The sequence below is a fragment of the Candoia aspera genome, chromosome 4 (genome assembly GCF_035149785.1).
Source record: "Candoia aspera isolate rCanAsp1 chromosome 4, rCanAsp1.hap2, whole genome shotgun sequence".
Classification (NCBI taxonomy): domain Eukaryota; kingdom Metazoa; phylum Chordata; class Lepidosauria; order Squamata; family Boidae; genus Candoia; species Candoia aspera.
Genome location: NC_086156.1, coordinates 10,706,507 through 10,730,897, shown reverse-complemented (window position 1 = coordinate 10,730,897; position 24,391 = coordinate 10,706,507). Strand labels below are relative to the sequence as shown.

Sequence of the window (24,391 nt, the reverse complement as noted above, 5' to 3'; positions counted from 1 at the left end):
GATGAAAATTGTGATCATGATTTTTGTATATGTTCCTTTTTGTGGCATTGAAGTTATATAAATATAAATATTTCATGTTGGGTTATAGCTTTGTCTACATTTAGGATGCCCAGAATAGCTGATTATTTGAATTATTTCAACTGTACACGTTTGCTCAGAAAGTAGATTTGGTGGACTGCTTTTGCAGTTATCATTTTGGTTTGTTTGCTTGCTGATTGATTGATCAAATTTCTGTTGCACTGCAATTTCACCATTCTCAGCAGTGTACAAGTCATGAAAAGAAAAAAAAACACCAAAACATCATGGGAAGATTAAAACCCCCAAAAATAAGAGTATAAAAATAAAAAAGAAAGTAAAAGCCAATAAAAAGTAACAGATGGGGCAGTAAGCAACATTCTCTGGAATGCTCCCTGGAAATGGAGGGGCTAGTTTGATCTCTGCAGGGAGACTGTTCCAGAACACAGACACTACAGCAGTGCCTTCTGGTCTCTCCTCCCAGAAGTGAGGGACCACAAGGCATTCCTCCCTCAGTGCTCTAGTAGGTTGGGCCTATCAAGATTGAAGGACACAGTCCTGAAGATATCCATATAAAGAACTTTATAAGTAAAAACCACTTCTTTCAACTGTACCTGGAACTGAATCAGTAACCAGGGCAGGGCCCATAATATTGGCATTACATGCCTCCAGTTTTGGGAGCCCATTGACACCCATACTGCCACATTCTGTACCAGTTATAATTTCCAAGTCTTTAAAGGCAGCCCCAGGTAAAGTTCCTTGCCATAATATGTCAGTTGGTAATGAGGGCATGAGTTACTATAGCCAGGCCCTCTTGCACCAAGTAAGGCTGTAATTGTTGGCACTGGCTGGAGCTTGGCAAAAGCCCATCTAGCCGGAACCTCCACCTGCTTTGGAAGCAGGAACTGTGAATCCAGAAGGAACTCTAATCAAAAGCTTCACAGGTAATGCCTGCTTGTCAAAAGACAGCACTGGTATCAGTGGAGACCCCCAATGTACCAACAGCAACTTCATTCTGTTTGGGTTCAACTTCAGCCTGTTCTTTTCCATCTAGGTCCTTGCAAGCACTGGGATAAACTTCAACAGCATATCCCCTATAGCCTGGCATGGCAATGTATAATTGGGTATTATCAGCATACTGTTGCTACTGTACCCCAAACTATCAGGTGACTTCTAGTTATTTCATATAAATACTAAAAAGCAGGGGAGATAGGAGCATACTTTTGCACCCCATAAATCAAGGGCCACAAATCTGACTTTTCATCCCCCATCACAACAAACTGCAACCACCTCCTGAGGAAGGAGGAGAATTGCTGTAAAACAGTGCCTCCGATCCCCATTCCCCACAGACGATCTAGTAAGATACTACAGCTGATTGTATCAAAAGCTGCCAAGAGGTGTAAAAGGATTGGGAGAGGTACACTATTGTCATCCAAGTTGTTAAAACATTTTAAGTCAGTGTTCAGAAAAGATACCTAACAACTATGTTGCTGTGGTAACCTAAAAATGATGCCCAAAGTTTGTAATGGGAGGAGAAGTTTGTACTGTTCTATTGTACCAACCCTGAATTTTATAACAAAATTCCACCAAACATAGGTTTTTGTCTGGTTTTAATGCGAATTCTTGATGTTGAAAAAATTGAAGCTATTTCTAATAATTTTCTTTAGTGACCTGGAACCTGTAATCCACACTCCACCAGTGGTCTATGAAAGTCCACCAGGTGGTGCACTGCAGCCCAGTTGCGTACATTACCATCAGTTGACTAACCACATCCTACTTGCCATTCAGCCCTGCCTCTCAAGGAGTTCATGAAAATGGATCAGTGGCTGGATGGTTGTTCATGCAAGTGGTAATACAAGTAGTACTGTGTGTTCTAAAAAACACAGTAGTGAACAGGTCTCCAGTACAGAGGTGCAATGCTGTGTATGAATAAGAAATATGACAAATATTAAAAAAACTAGATTTAGTTGAACTGGAGATCCACTCACCCATAGCTCCTTGGTATTCAGAGTTTTACCAAAGAACATTCTGGACTAGGAAGCTTGTGTTAATTATTGTTATGGTATGGGGTAAAGAAATAATTCAAGTGGTATGTTCTTATATTTCATGCTCATCACTTCTTGGCCTTTTGGCTAAAATGAAGTGTTTATATTTCACACTCATTTTTGGATTAAGTTTGTTGGTAAAAAAAAATTCATTTAAAGACTTTAAAATGAGAAAATGGGAAGGTAAATACAAATGCCATTATAACCATTATCTTAATTGTCAAAAAATCCCATTTAAAAAAAAACATTTTTGCTTAATTCCCTGCGCCCCATACTGTATTTTCTAAATCATTTAGTGGTCCACAACTATAAAAAAAAAGAGGCAGAAACATTTATTTGCTTCCTGGCAACAGAGATGTATGCAGTATAATAGTTTTAAATTCAAATTAAGACAAAGGGAACTGTAATAAATTATTAGAAGAAATAAACAGTGGGATGGTAGGCATCTTAGTTCTATAGATAATAATCTGTCCAGCTCTGCACAGATACTTGTCAACAAAACAATTATACTTCAGTGTCTTATTGAAAGGATGTTAATTTGAAACCATTATTATGCAACTGAGTTTTACGTTTCATACAGTGACATAGAGAAAAAATTAGATGATGCATTTCTGACTCAGCTGTGAAATTCATTTGTTCTGTGAAATGCATTTAAAGGAAAGGATGGCATGGTTTTGAAAAGTGTATCCTGATTTGGAAAGTCGCAGTATATTTGTTGGGACCGATTATTGCAGAAATGAAGAAGAAAGTTCTATGAAGTCACTTCTTGGACTCTTAGCTATGGCAAAGGCAGTTGGCTCCATGATGGTGTCCTGTAGCTATGCGTCTAGAATGCTGAGTCGTCACTGGCAGACTTGCAAAAAGCTGTTGGATTGTTCCCGTAGCTAGCTGTTACTGTTCAGACCAGGCAGTGTTCAAATAGATGCACCAATTTTACAAATGCTGTCCAGAGTGGATGGATGGATAGATGGACAGATAGGTGAATTATTTGAATAATCTCAAGCATCTCTTCAGCTGTTAATGCAGCAGTCTAGGAACTTATTTTACTTTAAAGCAGTTAGTATCATGCTGACGGGAAGTGTGCCTCAGAACCTCCTGTGTTTTATTTATTACAATTACCTGTATGCTGCCTACTAGAGCAGCTCTAGGCAGTTTACAATAATACATTAAAAACATCCATGAAATCCAAAATACTAAAAACATTAGATCTATTTGTATCGTCTTTGTTCTTTAAATTCTCAGCGTAGAGATACTACGTTAATTAGCTGCCTACCGGGCGTCTTATCTTTGTAGTTAGATCCCTTAAATGCGGTGGCCTACCTTAGCTTCCAAAGTACAGTTAGCACTGTCACAACTCTCACAGCATTTTCAGTAGCGTTGCTGTTCCTGAAAAATGCTTGGGGCAGTCAAAAGACTTTGTTTTCCTATTTTTTCCCCATCAGAGGCCAAGAATATATGAGACGTGGGCGCCCGGATAGCTTACCAGAAGCATATTCCTGCCAAGATTGATTATCTAATGGGTAGTGTCAGTGGTTGGTATAACTAGTACAGAATTCCATCTTTGGTGTGGCAGTCAGCTTTTAAAAGCTGTGTGCATGTTCATAGTTCAGCGTTTGTCTGATCATCATTGGAAGGATAATTACAGTGCCTGAGCTACCAGCGTTTTCAAAAACTAAAACAGTAATCCCTAAATAATGTGTCAAAGCAGGTTAGTGTGCCATGAGGATTTTTTATAATATAACCTGTAAATACATTCCCACCCATATAGGACGTTGCCTGATCCATCTGCGTTCGCTGAGCTAGCTGTGTCTTTCTGAGAAGCCTCTGTTGTGGGTAGGTACTTGTATAGCGTGTCTCCAAAAGGTTTTGTTGGATCACTCGGCAGTTTGCCTGTCTTTGAAGAGATACGCAGATGGATTTTAATATTGTGCATTCTATAAAGATTTGCAGCTATGTGAGTGAAATACATGACACATTTTTAATAGGAAAGCTACCTTGTGAATTGGAGACTTGAAAAGTACTGAGTATCTATATCGAATTATGATCTGGTAGATGGATCCTGTTACTGCACACAGTTGATAAAAGATATCCCCAAAGTAGGCCGACCATATTTCCTTGAGACAAAAACGGGACATTGGGATGGCAAAATGGGACTCTGTTAAAGTTATGTAATACTATGTAATATTCCATAGTCATGAAAAAGTAAGACAAAGAGGTTTTAAGACCCATTTGCTGGTCCTTGCTGGGAAGGTGCAGGAGGGGGAGGTGCAGCAGTGTTTGGGTCCAGAGAGGCTGGTGCCGGGGTGGCGTTGGGCGGAGAGGTTGCAGGAGGGCTGAGGGCTGCGGCGAGCTGGGACGGGAGGACAGGAACGGAGGCGGCGGCAGGCTGGAGAAGCGCAGGAGGGCTGAAGGCTGGACAGAAGAACAGGAACAGAGGAGTCTAGTGAACGGTTGTCCCCAACAACCTGTTCCTCTCTGGCATGCCCTTTTATTTTCTTCCTGCCATTTTGGCCTGAGAGCCAATCGGCTTGTTTTCTGCTGGGCGCTCTTTTCCGACCGTCTGCCACTGCACTGATTGGCGGCAGTGACTCTTGCTCACCACCAATCAGCTGTTCCTGCAGTTCCCGCTCTAGGTTTCCCACTGGATTGAGAACTACTGTCAAGTCAGCCTCCATTTCAATTTCAATTTTTTCCCGCTTTTCCCAATACCAGCTCCAATGTTTTTTTAAAAAAAACGGGACAAAATTGACATTTATATTAAAACGACGGGACAGGAAATGTTAAAAAAACGGGACTGTCCCATTCAAAACGGTATGTATGGTCAGCCTACCCCACAGGCATCAGTGGATGATGCTGATGAAGGTGATGGGGAAGCTCTGCAAAGTGTTGGGGGTTTTTTTTCCCCCCTTTGAACTCCTAACCCAGGCAATTTTGCAAATTGTTTTTGCTATTCCCCTTTTAAACGTTTGTTTGCCATGAAGCTAAAGGGAAAAAGCAACCCAAGGTAGGGCTTAGCTGAATGTTCTACTAGTTAAATTCTGATAAAAGTGCTGTTGCTAAAACTGTTGATGTGCCCATTTTGTGGCTGGTTTTACTGCCTTGGCATTTCTTTTCTCTTCCAGTCCTTTTCAGATGTTTAGTAAATCCTGGATTCATACACTGGACTTGAAAAGCCACTGCCACCAGTTGAGTTATGTGCTGTGGAAGGTGACTTCCCAGACGCATCTTGCAGCACGGCTGCAAACTCTAGCAGCAGGCTAGGTTGTTCGTGCTCCTGGAGGCCCCTCCACTTCTTACTATACTCACTTCAGGACCAAGGTACCTGCAACAGTGGTCCAAGCACCCCAACTGAGCCTACCCTATGGCAGCAGAATTGAATTACAGGTAGTCCTTGTTTAGCAACCACAATTGGGACCAGCAACTTGTTTGTTAAGCAAAGTGGTCACTAAGTGGAACAGCAACTGTGCTTATGATCTTACTTCCACTTTCCTTTCCTTTGCAGACCTGCGAAGATCATAAATGTGAGGATTGGTCATAAAATTACTTCTTCATCACTGAAGTAACTGCAAATGGTTGCTAAATGAGGCAGTCACTAAACAAGGACTACCTGCATGTTGTAAAGGCAATTTAGGCCTATTTAAAGTAAGGATAGTAGTTACAATTGGGATTATTCTAATGCATAGGTACTTCAACAGCTATTAAATTTTTGGAACAATGCTTTTTTTTTTTTGTAAGTGCCAAGTTGTCTGTAGGTTGAGTCATGGCAACTGGATTTCTTTCCTTTTTGGTAGAAACGTTTTGCTGCTTGTCCAAGCAGCTTCTTCAGTCTGGGCAAAGGTTGGTAAGGGGACCCCATATGTGGGACCCCATATATGTCTTCCAGGGTGGCAACCAACCTTTGCCCAGACTGAAGAAGCTGCTTGGACAAGCAGCAAAACGTTTCTACCAAAAAGGAAAGAAATCCAGTTGCCATGACTCAACCTATAGACAATTCCACCTGGATGACTGAAAACCTTCATTGACTTAAGTGCCAAGTTGTTTGTGAAGTAAGTCCGATGATTTCAGGTCAGCCATAGACCAGAATTTTATAGTTTTACATTCTAAAACTTTATATTACTCAATTGGGCCCTGGCCAGCAACTATTACGTAAGCATGTTGAAATGTGAAGCATCTTTATTTGCCACAGTAATATTGGAAAAGTTAATAAATAGGCAACCATATCAGTATTATTAGTTCAGTTGCTGATATTCTCTAAAATATTATAGCTAGTCAGTAAATATTCAAACTGCCACCAAACAATTATTATTCCCATTAGAAGTAGCAAATATCAACATTAGCATTTATTACTAAAGGATTTAGTATACATAGGCAATTGCAATATTTTATGTTTGCAATGTATTTCTCATAAAAGAAAGTCTAATTGTATGAAAGACCTTGAATACTCTTGAAATAATGAACAGCCACTTCTATAAATTTTACAAAGGTTTCCCTGTAGCATAGTTGATGGAATCATTTGGCATTCACTATGAGGAGTTCTCAGATTTTTGAGTAACCTAGATCAGTCTGGTTTTTGTTTGTTTCATGCTAGCAAAAAGTAAAAGTTAAGCTAACTCCTGTAGTAGGCAGTTCACATTTTGTTCCAAAGGGTTAAAGTTCTGGGCACTAACTGCATTTTTATTTTCATATTACAGACTTTTGCTAGGAAAGACTAACCCTTAGTTATCTGTTATCTAAAACTTTTGCAGACCAATGAAATAACCTATCTCTGATCATAAAAATAATACTAGATCCAACTCATCTGAAAAAATTACCACCTCAGGCTTAGGCTTAGGCTTCATTATAGGTACTGTTTCTTTTTCATCACCAGTTCGCCAGTTTGAAGCTCAGGTACTTCCATGATTGCAAGGCAGAAAAGCTGCTGAACCTGCAAGCCATTTCCTCCAATTTGCCTGTTGCATATTGTGTAACCACTGTGAAGACTACGATTTTTATGGACAATTGCTACTAGCTGAACTGTCATATTTGAGGGGTTAGGGTCGGGAAGAAGGAACCGAGCAGCAAACAAAAGAAAGGCTTATTAGGGAATTGTCCAAAAAATATTTGGAAGGGCAAGAATAGAAACTGGCAGTGAACAGGCAGATGGAACAGAACTGCATAACCAGAGGCAGAAGAAGTAAAGTATCTTTGAATTATCTAGCTATATTGTACATTTTGGTGCCACACACTTTGCTAGACCTTTGGGTTCAGATTCTAATATTTTAGCATTGCTTATCAGTAAGAATGGCATGCAAGGTATTTGCTGCATAGGCCTTGAAATGGACAGTAACGTTGGTGAGAGCTGATGATGTTCTGCTTAAAGCATTATCAGCCACAGTATAGCAGCTGAAAACAGATGCCTTCTAGTTGTATAAGGTGTAATGACATCTGTTAATAACATACAAACTGCCAAGATTTTAAGAATCTATTGTTGTGTCACTTCCTTCACAGAGATGCATTTTCACCTCAGGCTGTGAATGATGGATGGTGGCATGTAGCTGGCATGTAGCTTATTAACCTAAAAGTAGTTTGCCTGGCAGGATGTTTACCTTTGTACAGTACCTATGATTGTGCACAACTGAAGTGGAATAGAAAATTGAAGTGTCATCCATAACTAAAATGCTCAAAGGTAGTAAAGATGTATATGTAACAGTTCTTCCTAGTGTAAGTTGTTGGTAGATATGGCCAGCACCCACAATGTTAAGTTTTCAATGTTTGGTGGTACAACCATTCCATACTTATATTTATATTTTGCCAGTTATATGGTGTATCTGTAAGTGAGGTACAGAATTAAAAATGAAAGTTAAATACACTGTGTTTTTATTGTTGCATTTACTGTATCATGATGATAATGATAATGATAATCACAATTACTTTGTCAGCATTATCAAGACGTATCACATATAATAGTCATATATCAAAAATTTAAAAATGTTTGTGCAATTTTATTTTGAAAGGGAGGTCATTATTAGTGCATTTTGCATGCTATATATAAGGGTGGCCCCACCCAGAGCATGTTATAATACTCACATTGGGAAAGGACTAATATATTAGTTCTAAGGACTAAACCATACATGTCCAGAAGCACAGTTTAAGTGCCTCTAGTGATAATTGTATTTCTGTGAGCATCTTTACCTGTTCCTTTAAGAGGAGCGCAGCCCTCATCCAGAGATGAACTACAAGCGTGTGCAGCACTTGGGATTCAAAGGCAAAAAGATGCTTGGGGGCACTCACATCACACCTGTCTCCAACTCTTTAAAGCAGCTGTGTCTTTCCCTGAAATATGGAGGCTGCCCTCCACAGCTGCTGCATGACACCAGGAAAAGATACTTTCATGAGTTGCAGACAGATGCTATATGTCTACTCTTGCAAGCTTCAAAATACTTCTTACTTTTAAATCCGCAGCGCTGCACAGCCCGAGTGAACTACCTGTTTTTCAGATTTGGGAGCCATATTCCCACAGGAACTTTCAGTAAGATTTACCAGTCTTATGAATCTTACACTCTAAGTAAATGTGCATTTCATTGAACAGGGTTTTCCTGCCCACCCATTTCTGTTCCAGTATTGTTGACAATCTCCCAAACTGAGGGAATCTCCAGAACTCCATAAATACATCCCTGTGCTACTGCCACAGAAAAGGGAAACTGACAAGTATCAGGGAAGGAGCCTATTGTTTGATCACAGTCTTAGCCACCAAGTAAGGTAAAGATAAAGGTTTCCCTTGACATTAAGTCCAGTCGTGTCTGACTCTAGGGGGCAGTGCTCATCTCCGTTTCAAAGCCGAAGAGCCGGCATTTGTCCGTAGACACTTCCATGGTCATGTGGCCGGCATGACTACACGGAACGCCGTTACCTGCCCGCCGAAGCGGTACCTATTAATCTACTCACATTTGCATGTTGCTAGGTTGGCAGGAGCTGGGACTAGCAACGGGAGCTCACCCCGTCACGCGGATTCGAACCGCCGACCTTCCGATCGGCAAGCTCAGCAGCTCAGCGGTTTAACCCGCAGCGCCACTGCATCCCTATTAGCCACCAAGTGCCTTGCTTAAATATCCAAGAGCAACATATCCTTATGTTGGAAGAATACAAGGGGAAGAATGGATCTACTGTATTTGGGACTCCTTACCCACCCGCTACTAGGGGGTGCTCTCCTTTTTATTGTTTAGGAAAGTGTTGAAGGCTGAGTTGTTTGCTGTGGAGGTTTCAGTTCATAGATAGTTGCTGGATGCTGGGAAGCTTGGCATTTTTTCAATGTATAGTGTAGGCTTTATTGTTTCTAATAGTGTTGTAAAGTACATGTTGGAATGTGGTTGTTTAGAATAATCCTCAGTTAACTGTGCCGCACAAAGGCTATGTTTTTCAAATGTCAGTATTTTAATACACAAATTATTAAACTAATAATCAGATAGGAAGAACAGAATTCCTTAGGATGATCTATTATATTTCGGTCAGATGATCAGGTGGCATGAGCCAAACAGTGTCATTTTGGAGAGCTTGGTTTCCCTATTTTATAAAAGATAAATGTTTAAGTAATGAGACAAGCTATGTGGGAGAAATACATTGCTATAGTGTCATAATAATGTAATTGTGGTGCTTGCCATTCTGAATGGCGGACTATCTCTGGGTAAATGAACAATAATGCCGTTTTTTACTTAGGTATAATAAGGGCATTTTGTTGTAACGGCTGGCTCCGAAATTGCAAAATCTCTCTCATATAGAATAGGTTCAATTCATATTTGCACAATAGTTATTATAGCATTCATTTGTTTTAAGGTATGAATATTGCAAGTCCACTGGTAATATTCTTTACACAGTAATTGGCACTATGTTGTTAAAAAGTTGACTTGTGAGAAGGTTTTTTTAAGCATTTGCAGAGATAGGGTTAGTTTAAAGTTTTAATGCCAGAGGGACTCAAGGTAGTCATGAACCCAATAATCACCTTTATATGCTGGAGGTGAGTCTCTGAATACACCTACTGTGTCATGTAAATAGAACATGTGATCCTTGCACTCTAGTCTTTGTGATATATTATAGGAGCAAGATGTACTTCACATGTGCCCACATATTGTGCTCACGTGGTAGTAGGCTCAAGCCCATACCCCGGTTTGCATATAGATGACTGGCTGTTCACTAAAATATGGGTGTTTTCCAAGTAGTTGTGCTGCCTTCTAGTGAGCTTGTCATAGCAGTATCTTGATCTGCTGTTGATTTTTTGTCTGAGTAGCTCACATAACACACTAATTTCTCAGTCTGGAAACTGTTAGTGCAATTTATCTCTTAATGGAGTTAAATTCAGTAACTTCACTGGAAAGATTGGGGACGATGCAGCAAAGCTAATTATGTTAGCAATAGCTTATAAATTTTCTAATCATTTATATTAGCAACTAAAATAAGATTCAGAATATTTATCCAGAACAATACAGAGGATACTCTGAATTTAAAAAAAATATTCCTAATTTCTCTAGCACGTTTTATCAGGCTAGGCAGTTGTCATAACTATCAAAGAAGTGTAGTGAATTAATTAAGTTTTACAAATGGAAAAGCTGCATTAGCTGTTTCAGCTCTCCAAGGCTATTGAAGAAGTTTATGAATGAGCAGAAAGTCTGCCTCCATCCTCAGCACAGTACTTGAGCATTCTTTCAAATAAGCTGTCACTCAATGTCTCTATTATGCAATATTACATAAACTTCAAGGACTCATTTCTGGTTGTGTAATCATATGTTTGGTCAACTTCAACTTTATTCAGCAGACTGATATCAAATGGTCTAGAACCGTCTGAAGTACGTATACGTATTACTTGGCATGTGATCTGCTTGTTTAGGAGGTATAATCTTAGACATGTGCTCTCTCATGTCAAAAGATAGAGACATAACTTAATAGTCCACATGTCTAATCACCTATCAGCTTGTAAATGCCAGATGTTTCCATGGAGTCAGCTGGGCAGTTCATCAGTTCAGGGTGTTATGAAGCAGACAGTGTGGTAGTTCTTCAAAATTTTGACTTCTCACTTAAGTCATATGTACCAATCTGTTCTCTGTTGCCAAATCTGACAGCCAGAAATCTTGAGGCTTGTCCAGAGAGTAACTTTGAGGTAAGCCGACTAAATTCAGAAAATAGAACAAAGCAATTGAGAGACGTACTTTCTAGAAGCACAACAGTAGCTCTAGATTGAAGCTGAAGACAGTCGAGCAGAACTCTTCCCGGACAGGGAGAGCCCTCTACATTCCTGCCCCAAGCTATGTCTGACATCCTCTGAATCAATGTAGCTTGTGCTAAATGAAATGACTTTTCAGCATGTTAAAAATGTCTGTATTGGAAAAATAAGTGCTTCTGCCAATAAGGTAGAAGAGAATTAAATGTTTTTCTCACAAGATATATAAATAAGACGTTTCTTCACAAACACTGTATTTTTCACTGTTAATATATTGATTGTAATGGGGTCTGCTTACTACTCTCATCTGTACAGAAAATAAACTATTGTGTGTGTGTGTGATTTTTTTTCCCCTGCAGCTTAGGTGATCCATACAGTTCTCTTTGAGGAGCCAAAAAGCAGGCAGCTCATGACTTCTGATCAGGACACTAAAGTTGTGGCTGAACCGCAGGTGCAGCAAGTACAAGAAGTTAAGGATAGTTCTCATCTAGTAAGTATTGAGATAACTTTTACTAGTGGTAGCTTGAAAATATAATTAATTTAGGCACTGTGCTTTATGCTGTGAAGTCTGTGCTTGCCTTTGGTAACTTGTCAGGCTATTTTACAAAATCCTTCTGTAGCAAATAGTCTTCTCGTGCCACTTTAATGCACTTTTTCCGATTTTAGTTATGCTGACTAATGCTAACTTAAATGAAGTTACATAATTGATTTTGCCAATAGCAGGGCCAGCAGATGGGTCCCCTTATGGTTTCAACTTCAAATCCTATTAGCTCTGAAAGCATGGCCAGGGGCCAAGAATGGTAGGAGTTATGGTTCAGAAATCTGTTTACTCCTGACTAGTCGCATTAGTCTAGATTGAGAAATGTGCTATCATATATTGTAGTTACAATTTACAGTATGCTCGCAGTTTCCTGCTGCTACACAAAAGCTTTTATGTATGATTCTCTTCAAAGAAATGGCTCATTGGTTCTTCTGGGAGAGTTAGGCTCTACAAAATGACATATCAAAAAATGAAAATGGGATTCTTACAATATTGCATGTCTTTTAATGCAAGTATCTATTACAGTCAATCATTGGGCAAGCAAGATTTGTTTTTCATGTCTAAATTGGTAGCAGAGAAGGCAGGCACAGCTCATTTACCAAATCCCAACAGGGGAAGGAGAAATTGGATGAGATTTTGCAAGGCAGGATTCCAAAGTTAATTTCCCAATACAGTGAGAGTATGGAAATAGCTTACACAATAAGATTCTTTTTACCAAATCCCAGTGAAAAAAGATAGTTGAAAATCTACATGAGCAAAATTACTATGATGAACCTTTTAACCCTTATTTAAATAATGATGTAATAAAATGTGTATTTTCATCAAACAGAAGGAACAGGACATTAATTACATTTCTCTGAGGTGTGTCTATAATGTGAATTTTGCTTCCTTCATCCATTTTGAAAATTTTTGGAATCAACTTGAATTATACTCACAGCCATCTAAATTGTTACCAAAGCCATTTCAGAGATTAGCTAAAGTGCTGTTAACAATGGAAAGCGTGATTTTCGTAGTAGTAGTACTAGTACAAGGATTGCATTTCACTGCCACAGAAATTAAAGAGGATTTAAGTTAGTCAAGATTAGATTTTCATACTGATTTCAGTAGACCTAAATTTCATAAATATACCCTGAATCATTTTTATTGGCTTCTGAATTGGTGAACATTGTTCATTTGCCTATTTAAGCTAATTAATTTAATTGTACTAATAATTATAAATTGCCAAATACAGACATAGTCCAGATGTAGGGGTGTATTCAAAGTTTTTTTAAAAATTGGTTCAGAGCTCGAAACAGAGCAATCCATTCAGAATATTGGAACATTTCAAGTTGCTTTGAACTTGTTTGACCAAACAAACTTGAATATTTGAATGTTCTAACATAGGAAAATAAAACTTTGTTCAGGATAACTTTAGGAGTTTTTTAATGCAAAATACCTCCTTGACCAATTTTTCTCTAGATTGGGTGGTAGGTAGTTCACTTCATGGAGTAGTTACTGTTCTTGTGACCCTACTGAAAAATATAATGGTGCAAGGGCTTATTTTAAGTTCATGCTGTTTTCTTTGGGGAACATGCAGAATGGAACAAAATGCTGCCCTTTTTTTTGACTCAGATTTGCAGAAAAATTCCAGAACACTTGAGATGCTTTGCTTTAAGCTTTAAATTTTTTGCATAACCTATCCATATCTGCTTTAAAGGCTGTTGAAGTTTTCAGCTCATTTCTTTTTATTATAGTAAATTTTATTAGATTTGAAAAGAAGAATAAAAACTACAGAAAACCCCCAAAAATTACGAAGAAAAAAACTGAAAAAGCGTGAAAACACAAAAGAATTTTTTTTCAAATTTACAAAAATATGTGGATTCCAACTTTTAACAGCATGGATGTACAAAAATTTCCATAATCTCTTACTCTATATTAAACCAAAACACCACATTATTTCTATAAGACATTCCACTTTAACACATAATAAAAATCACTATGTACAGTTCCTCCTCCCCCTTATATTAAAATAAAATAAAAAAGTTCATATAAACCTCTTAAACCTCCTTCTGCCCTCCAAAAGATAAAACATAGTTAATTATTCCCTTCCTACCACTATTCTATGCATTTCTGTCTACTATAAGAACCAAATTGAAAAGCACGCAAGTTGCCTGCTATTATACTTAATAAAACAACAATTTTAATAATCCCAATCTTAACCTAAAAAACAAACAATTCAAAACAGTAATTCCACATCTTTAAAAGGGAATAACATCAGTCAAATCCTTAAAGCAAACCAGATGAGCATTCTTCAACCCTTATCCCACTTCAAAATAAACCAAAGGAGTTACATATCCCCACAATATGCACAGAGCTTTCCTCCTGAAAAAAATCAGACAGCCCAACTGCCCCCCTCAAAGATTCCAGGTTCTTTTCATGGCATTCCACCAGGAGATCAATTTTACTAATGGCTTGCAGATCACTCTCTCCCTTAGATTTCTCCAACTCCATTATCCAATCTTCATCCAGCATCTCGATTAAAAATCCCAATCTCAGTCTTAAAAAAAAGTTGCTATCACTCTTAAGTTCCTCAATTTCATCCACCACATCCCCAACCTGATGGCACATTTTAGATCTCATATTTTCCACAATATCCTGGATATCCTGCATAAAAGCTCGATAGAAGTCAGAAGAAAGCAGTTTAAAATCCTGGTGAAAATCAGAAAGAATCTGTTTGAAATCCTCCATGACTCACGCAGTAGATTATGGTGCCTTCTAGGAGCTTAACCAGCGAAAGTTGAAGATACGGAAGAGTTCCGGAGTGTGTTTACATAAAGTGAGAGCGAGATAACAGAGAGTGCTCAAGAGAAAGCGAACAGAAAGCTGAAGGTTCATATCAGCTGATTCAAGTGTAGGAAAATGCTGATATCTTCAAATTTACCACAAAAATAATAACAGGAAGACAGTTGTTTTAGTCTCAATCTTTGGAATTTCCTTTGGAAGGAAAACGAATTCCAAAAGTTAACAGAATTTTTTTTTTAAAGTACTCCCAAAAATAACGTTAAGCACCAAGAGAACCAGCTTCTCCTTGCTGTAGAAAGCCTCTCTTGGGGTACATATGCTTAAAAGAAAATACAAATGGTGATTTAGAAATGGGGTGGCCAGTCTTAGTGTCCCTTTAAGGCTACAGTGCAGCTTGGAAAGTGATGAAGTCCCTGCCTCCCAGCTGGCTCTTAACCAGTCGAATGCAAAATGCTGTTTGCATTCTTCTGGCTGCAAGCAGCCATCCGGGGGACAGATGGGATGATTCCAGGTATTCTCCTTGATCCAGAGAACTTTTCTGGGCTTCAGAAAAACCTGCCTGAGCCCAGAAAAAGTTACCGCATTGTCAGCTCCGCTCGCTGAACCAGCGGGCACAGCCATTCAGTCCACCATTCCCACCGGAAGCCCATTTTTGGCTCACTTCTTGAAGAGAGTCAAAAAACAAAATGCTTTCTGGCAAGATTCTTTTGGCTTGAGGAATGGTTTTCCTTCTTAATGTTCAGTTCTGTCTAGCTTGAGATAGTGAAAAGTATAAGTGATACATATATTGTCCTGTGGGCTTCCTTAGCAATGGATAGTACAAGTAAATCTGAAGTATTATAAATATTGTTTCAAAGTGGTATATATGTTCTTGCACTATCATGAACTACTAGCAGATTTTAGATCAACAGAAAAAAAGAATATAAATTCTTTCACAAAAGAATTGGTATAAACAATTTAGTTTAAGAAAACAAAAAGTACCAGTGCTTGGAACACCAAAATCTAATTGTCAAGGAATGAAGAAGTTTCATGGTTACAATTTCCTGCTATTCAGTTTATTTATAACAATAAATGGTGGTGCATGTTGGAAATTGCTGTAATCCAACACATTTGGAGGGCCCTAGATCTGAGATGGCTGATACAGCACATCTTTTTCTTACTTGAAATTAGTAATTTCTTCAGGCTATAATAATGCTGGAGTTCCATTTAAGAATATGACATAACGTAGTTGAATTGTGGACTTGTTATGCTTTCTTGCTGTGATTTGCAGGCCATATGTGTTGTGGAGAAAACTGGATTTCTTTCCCTCTACCCCTAACCAATACGGTAATGTGGGCTTCTGAAGGAGAGATGATGATCTGTAGCATATCTGTTGAAAGAGGGCAAGGAGGATAATGATGCATAACAACAAAGAAACAGTTTTGATTGGCACAGATTTCAAAAAATGTTGAGTTTACTTAAATACATTTAACCAACAAAATGCATTAAACTCAGTGTTGTTTGCCTATTAGGTTATTTCCTTATTGTATTGAAGTAACCTGCCATGTACAATGCATATATCAACGGCTTCAGAATTCAGCCAAGCACATCTCTGGCTTTTTGGCAGCATTCTTGTAAGGAGAAACTGCTGAAGTTCCTAACTTACTGCTTGCTCACATAGCATAATACAAGCCAAAAAAATTAGTTAAGGGGTAAATTGCTCAGTGTAAAATTTCCTGTATGTATAATATACTAAGGCATTTCTCAGAAACTGAGCTTAATGTTGAGTGGCAATAGCACATGAGCCCCCTGCACTGTTTAAACAGTACTATTTTTGGCATCTGGGTGTTGGCTTGTCTCCCTAGCAGTTTTAAAATGAAGTGGTTATATACAGAAAAGAGCTTATAGCTCTGGGACTTGCAAAGGAGAACTTAAAAATGGGCTGCTGTTTCACTAAAGAACTAAATAACAGTCAGAATGAGAAAATGAGCCTGCTGCAGAAAAATATAGAAGAGGAGACCTCTGAAAACAGGATAAGTAAAACTTTAGTTTCAGTTCTAGGGACTAAGGAAAAAAAGGAATTGCATGTAACCCAAGAGGCAGGCTGTCTAGAACCTACCATTCATAATGACTGTATAGAGTCAGTTAAGCATCCTGCGGTTCATTGTATGGGATTTGCTGAGGATATTTCCAGTTGGCAATTTAAGCCTCATTGGTTTAATACAGAAAGGGGCTTGAATAAGTATGACACTTTACAAGAAAGCGAATTAGCAGAAGATGTGATTAATGATAAAAAGCTAACAGAAAAAAGTCATAATAATCAGTTTGTGAATAATGTAGGCAGCTATCATATTAATAGCAGTAGTGCAACTGAATTGATTCTCTCCAAAAAGCAATGGCATTCATTTGAAAATACTTCTGCTTTGTGTGTGCCAATGGCTTTAAGTCAAGGAAGTTTGTTCCCAAAAGCCATAAATACATATGGTGTAATGAGCAAGAGTTACTTACCACAAGCTGAAATGGAGACTGTTGAAGATAATGATGCAATTTCAAGTAGAATGGATAGGGAAATAGCAGCTTTGACCTTTGTATGTTTTGATATAGATAGGCATCATAGGAATGCCAAAGATGAATTCTATAGTATTTGTATAATTGACGATGAGAGAAAAGAAGAAAGGCAAGCAATTGCTCACGAAGAGACTATTGCAATTGTGAAACCATCAGCTATTCAGGAAGTGTGCAGTTTAACATGCCCTCTGGAAGAGAGGAGAGAACTCTTAATCCAGAAAGCAGAGCATGTGCCAGTTAATATCAGCATTCTGAAAGATGCTAATCTGATGAAAAATAATAGAGTGCCAGAAAGTGAAAAGAAAAAAGAACCTCCCCTTGGCTTAGTGAGTGAGGGTTACAGATTAAATACTGAAAGCATAGCAACATATGATTTAAAGGCACAAGCACGTGTTGAAGAAGGTTCTCAAAATAGAACTTGGGAAATGGATATGCTTAATAGTAGAATCATTTTGAATGAATTAGATTGTGAAGACAATTCTCCAATACCTGTGCTTGTAAAGAAAGACATAGACATTAATTCTTTGCAATTAAAAAGGTCAACGTGTACATGCCATTCCGGACCTGATGATGATGGTAGCAATGACATTAAAGTGAAGTTTGAATATAATGAAAATCAAAATACTGATGGAGATTATTGTAAATGTTTGTTATCAAAGCCACTGTTTTCATCAGAATGTAGCAATACAAGAAGTGATTTAGTTTTTGTGAGACAAACTAATACAGAAAACCTAAGGCAAGGGAATAGGCAAAAATTAGAAAACAAGCAAAAGTGTTTCAGGAATGTGAATGAATTTCAGATAATTTCTGATTGCACTGATGAGGAAATAGACATTTCTGAACAGAATTATCCAGAGCACCTCTTGAAATATGAAATAGTTTCCCATCAAGAAGCTTCATGCAGTCATGAAAACCTGACTAAAAATGCTATAATCACGCTTTCAGCATCAAATGCTTTGATTTTTGGAGCAGAACAAACTCATGTTCCAGAGTTTAGTAGTAATGAAGATGACAACTCTGTAAGAACTGCTCAGCAATTCCAGGCTCAAATAAATAATGTAACTTCAGAAAGCTGTGATTTGAATAGGGGACTGTTGGAAAACAAGGAGATCACAGCTTTTTCAGAGCCATTCAGCATAAATGTATGTAAGAACATCCAAAAAGGGAATTGCTCGCAAGTTCAAACCCTGTATGATTTCTCAAAAAGCAGTGGTAGAACATATGAATGTTCCAGTGCACTTAATGAAGACAATCGTTGTTCCATCTGTTTGGCGTGTTCTGAATCAAATGAGCTAGATATGGACAAGAAACAATGGAAGGCATGGGGCAAATATATATTCTATAGGCCTGAAGATCGAATGAGTGTAGCCCCTGCAGAAAACCTTATAAATGGAACCCAGGAGAGAACACTTAATGAAGTGGAGTCTAAAGATTCTGATGGTTCCATTATTAGTGTTAGTTGCATATTAAATAGCAGTAATAATTTAATGGAGATGCACAGTGTATCTCCAGAAGTGCAAGAGATACCTGCAGTTCTGAAAGCACCTAGAAATCTGCAGATTTATAGATCTAACAGCCAGTGTGAAACTGAGAGGTTTCCTGCATCAGATTTAAAAGCAGCAACAGAATACAAAGAAACAGCCAGCATTTTAAGTGAGAAAAATTCAGGAGTTTGTGACAATAACTCTTCACTTGAACAGAGTACCATGGCAGCTATATGTCCACTTAATCCCTTAATTTCTGGATTGTCTGCTCATTATGCAAATTTATTAAAAGAAAACAGAGAAAACCCTGCTTCTGAAAATAATCAGGATACTCTGAAAAATAAGATAGAAAGTTCTTCTAAAGTAAGTCCTAATGACAGTTTGAGTTGTGGTTTGGAAACCTATGAAGATGCAGATACGTTTTGTGTTGACCCCAGACAAGAAGATAAGTATGCTGCTATTCCTTCCTATGAAATACCTCTTTTCGCTGGTAATGAGCAAGAATCTGAACAGGACAATTCAAACAGCGTATTAGAACTGATGGAAGATATATTAAAGGACTCTGATAATATTGCCAAGCTATATGTAAGAGATTCACAAGATGATGCCACATATCCGGTTTGTCAATCTGCTGAAATAAATAGATTGTTTTCAGCCACTGATTTTACAGATGGTCAGGAATGTATGAACTATTTATGGATTAATCCATCTTTTAACAAAACTGAAAATTCATGTACGTCAGCTGGCACAACACAGAACCAAGCTGGAGACCTGAGAATTTCTCCTTTTGATATTGGAAAATACACTTACCATTTCCTAGCACAAGAAAAGAGTGCTATTTGGGGATGGCAAGACAGAGATGAAGAATGTGTAAGTAATTGTAATTTGATTCATGAACTCTCTTAGAAAACCCAGTCTATGGTTTGAAACTTAACTTGAAGATTTTAATTTGATGGATGTTTACCTAAAAATCCTCTGGCTTGGATCCATAGGTGCCTAGTGTAAATGGAAAGATACATGTGTTTGCTTGTTGTGTATCTCTGATGAGCTCCTGCAAGTGTGGCAGTTCCTGCATGGCCTCCATTCTGTGGGCACATAGCAGGCTATATTCAGCCCCATTGCAAGAGCAAGGTCCTCCTCCTGTTTGCTAGAATCAATTCACAGTTGTAAGGTGAATCTTTTCTAACCTTCTTCCCAGAGGTTTAAGCCATGAACATCACACCACCATCGCCACCACAACCGCAATAGGGAAGTGGACAGGAAACAAGATTGTAATTGAGTCACATTGAGAAACTTAAGTTAGTGTAACTTGACAGAATAAAGTTTTATATTATGTAATTCTGCAAAATATACAGAAAAGCATGGTGTACATGATGGCCAAATGTTCAGGTTAGTACAATGCTTAGAAATAGTACTTAGTCACCTGTTGAAATATAAGAACAGTGGGAAAATTCTTGGTTCATTGAACAACCAGTGACAAAACCACATGGCTTTGTCTTCCTTTTTCAAGAAGTATGAGTTTTTTGTTAACGATATTACTGTACTCTCAAAATTCATTTTTGTTGGCTGTCTAAGATCCAGATGCAGGAATATCGATCAAGAACCGCCCAGAGTCCCCTTTTCAGGAGAGATGGGCGGTGATAGAGATTTGAAACAAATAAGAATGCGTGACTATTGCCTATGTAAGATTTGTAACCAAACATGTTTTAATATGACATTTGAACACTGCCATTGTTTAAAAATGATCAGGCATTGGCTTCCTTATTAATTCTGTTTTTGAGGGACTGAATTTTATAGAAGTAATTGTTGGCAGAGCTAACAGTTTATCTTCGTAAAATATTGTAGTGCATGTGTCCTATCATGCATGCTTTTGTCTTTATTTGGAAAAGAGAAGTGACGTCCCATGATACAAATGCAGAGGAATAATCTTTTTTTAAAAAGTTCCCAGGCATAACTCTTTTACAGCAGTGCAATTAAAGCTAATTCTTTAAGATAATTATTTAATTAAAAAGCTCATAGCTTTTTTTAATAGCTAGTTTATTGTAACACATGAATTGCTATAGCTAGTTAAATTGTAAGATAATATGAACACGGAGAATTATAAACCTAAAAGCTTTCAGTAGTTCTAGAGTAAATTTTGCTTGAGGCTTTTAACAGTGCATATTACAGTTTGTTGACTGAATTGTCATTGGCTGGACTTGGGTTTACAAACTACATTAGGTTATGTGATTCTGACATTGTGCTGAGCAGTTAACCAGGGCTTATGCAACTTAATGGCTGGGTTCACACAACACGTTAAAAGCAGGCATAGTGTCTTCAAACTTCAGGTCCAAATCTGTCCTCTGTCATCACTCGTTAAGTGGCTCTAAAATAGCAGTCATCTTTATCCCTCCCTGTAAAACAACGGTTTTAACTTTAGAGGACTACTATAAGAATATAGTATTGCTTTTGATACTGCTTTTGATTTTTCTATTGAGTATTACTTTCTATGTAGCTCCCTTGTTCTCCTGTTCATTGCTGCCTTTATGATGAGTTGATGAAGATACCTGACACTATTCTTATAATGTTCTACTCAGTTGAGAGGAGAAAAGCAGACATAAATCTTGAATACTTACAGAGGCTTAGATCTAACTTTCTTGTCATAAATAAGAATGTTACTCATCCTTTCTGTGTTCCTCCAAAGCTTGTTCTTGGGAATTGGGAGGATACACAGAATGTTGTAGGAACAGGTTTGTGCAAAGGCACTGTAGATAAAGAGGAAGTTGATGGAAATCCATCCTTTTATGTGTCAAATTTAAGAATTTAGCCAGTGTACTGTAGATAGACAGCTTTGTTCATAGTGAAGAACAATATAAAAATGAGATGCTTATGATTTAGTCTTAAGAAGCAACTTAAAGTGATCCAAGGTCTTTATAGTAAGTCTTTTTTTATAAAGGGTGTATCTTTCATCGCATATGGTGCACTTACTGTATATGCAACTGTTACAGTGATTTTTTTTAATGAAAGAAATGTTGCTCTGTGTATATATGTATATGTGTGTTTATGCAGTTAAGGAGCATATATGTTTTATGCATGTTTTATGTATTACAGGAGTCAGCCAAGGTTTCTGAATTAAATCCTAATGCAAAAGTATGGGGGAATCACATGGTACACGTGGAAGCAAGTGGTACTGAAGGTGGTGTGAGCAAAACTTGGGAAGAAATAACAGATCATCCACCAGATTCCTGTAAAGAAGGTACAAGAAGTCAGTTTTGAAAGACTGGAGTGTAACTAATCCTAAAGCTAACTGTTTGTATTTACATAATAGTTTACTTTTGCAAACAGTTTTCCTTTCTTCAGTAACAGCTTCCTCGTATCCTTTCTCAGCCCACATTTTTCTTTTCCGCTTTTGTTACAGTCTAATTAAACCAACTCTTAGCTCAACAATATACTCCTCTTAGCTAACCCCTCCTTCCCTCCCTCTCTTAACTGGTACCCTAAAACCAAAGGATATGCTTGTACATACACTGCCCTAGTTGTTCAATTAAAAATGATTAATTAAAAATTAATTTAATCCTTTAAAGGTATTACGGGCACCAGATAATGGCTTAGCTTAAGGAAGGGAGAAACAGGTTTTTTTGCTGCTTAGCTAGCGGCAGTTGTGTGTACACAGGCAACAAATCATTGCATATTCCTTGCAGGTTTCACTGAGAGAAACTTTAGGTATATTGAAAAACTACTTTACTATTAAGGATTCATCTACATCCATTCAAAGACATTACACAACTTACAGTAATAACAGCAAATACGGCTACCATTCCAGCAGTTAGTCAGCATAGAAAACCTATGATGTCTAAGTCAGAGCAAACTTAGTATTTCTTTGTGACTGTTACAGTTTTCTCTACAGCATTAGAGGCCAACGGTGATGGTGACAAAAAGCACCAGAATGAATCGTTAACAGAACATCAGGAACCTTCACTATCTGCTCCATTATCAGACCAAACAGATATGAACCCTTTGGCTCTAGATCATGCAGAGTATGAAACTATACATGAAAACACTGAGACAGGTATGGAAAAGGCCCTTGCCCGTTCTTAAAGCTCTTTACTTTTCTGGTTTATAGAATGACCTTCAGGACTTTGCACATTATAGCTGCTGAAGAAGCATACCTGAGCAGAACTGAATTGTAGTCATTGTTACAGATGTGGCTATATGAACAATAGCTGTAACTACTAAATCCACAATACAGAGTCTGAAATAGGAAGCGCAAATTAATCACTTTATCAGCACGCCCGTATGTGTGTGATTCATCTAATTGGGATTGTTGCTTGCCTTGTTAGATTTGTCCTGATTATATAAATATATATATACACACACTGTAAGAACAATTTGCTTCCTGTCATCTTCCATTTCAATATTAAGCTGAGTGCATAGCTACAGTATTTTGAAATGTAACATTCCCCACCCCATTTCAGCTTAACACAGAGTCAGTCCAGGTGGAAAGGTTTTGCCTTATAGGCAATGCTGGGATTTTGGATTTCTGATGGTAAATATGAATGAAGATTGTGGGGCTATATATTCTGTTATATTACTGATTTCGGTTCTACAATGAATTTGTATCTTAAACAGGCTTAGGTACTTCAGAAATGCTGTTCCAAGGAAAACTGAACTAAGTGATTTGTATATATTATGCACAGTTTCTTTAAATTGAATATTCTGTATTCGATGGTCATAGAAAAAAATAAAGGTTCTGTAAGATTATGCTCACTGCTCCACCAACACTTGCATATTCTCAGGCCTCACTTTAGACACAGCGAAGATGAGGAAGGAAAAATAGAGACAACCTCAGTATGATGAACTGTGTAACCACTGAGCAAATACAGCTGATGTTGCCTTCTTGACTCTCTCATACAATACTTGGAAAAATAGTTAATCGTTTTCTGGATGCTTGTATAACATTTATTTTAAACAAAAGTTATTTTGGAAGGGTGGTGTTCTTACCAATATATGTAATTTTCATTTGATATCATGGTTATTTTTGAATCTTCTGCTTTGTTCACTAACTATGGAATGCAGTCCATTGTGTATCTAGCTCTGACATTCCCTTGGTGTAGTAAAAAGTAAAGTTCTTCCTCTTCAGCTAGTCCTTTTGAATTGGCAGAATGATCATTTAAACTTGGGTTTAAGAGTGTTCTTGTGACCATATGTGTCATTTCTGCACTGGCCACTCTAGGGATGGAGAAGCTGGGCAAAGTGAATAAATAAACCATGCCCGATGACTTTGCGTAAACTCAGAGATCTGCTTAAAAGGAACGTAGATTAGATTTTACAGTGAGTAATAGCAACAAAATGCTTGTAGTTTGAGTTCTCAGACCAGCATTTACTCTGCTGAAGGTTTTGGCATTCTGTGAGCAGTTCATGTGTAACTACAGTTATAGGAAGTAAAAGAATCCCTCACAATTCTTTATTTGCTTGTGCTAGAATGTAGGATGCATTATGTAATGAGTTTGGGCTGTTGCCTCTTTGCCTGTAATATGGGAAGTGAGTCAGTTGGGTGAGTCACTTGGTCTGCTAGGTAGCATATCAGGCCCTTCCTAAGTAGGAATGGTGAGACAAATGCTTCCGCATAGTTTTACACTTTTGTCTAATGGGGTAGCTGTTCCATTCTCATTAAACATGTTTAATTGCACTTTGGAAGTCTTCCTGATCTCGTACATTTTTCCTCAAAGTCAGCTGTCTCAGTTTGCAACTCAGTGTGAGCTTTCCTTAGTTACGTATTTAGGGTTGCACTGCAAGAATCTCAGGGCCTATA

At 37.9% G+C, this 24,391-nt stretch overlaps 1 protein-coding gene across 1 annotated transcript in view; it reads left to right on the top strand.

Annotated features, from left to right (window-relative positions):
• Window positions 1-24,391, top strand: part of LARP4B (La ribonucleoprotein 4B) — a 48,308-nt gene that overhangs the window by 7,052 nt on the left and 16,865 nt on the right. The window contains exons 2-4 of the mRNA XM_063303409.1: window positions 11,607-11,737; window positions 21,691-21,835; window positions 22,487-22,648. Of these exons, the coding sequence (XP_063159479.1) occupies window positions 11,657-11,737; window positions 21,691-21,835; window positions 22,487-22,648 (388 nt within the window). The 5' untranslated portion in view covers window positions 11,607-11,656. The remainder of the gene's footprint in view (window positions 1-11,606; window positions 11,738-21,690; window positions 21,836-22,486; window positions 22,649-24,391) is intronic.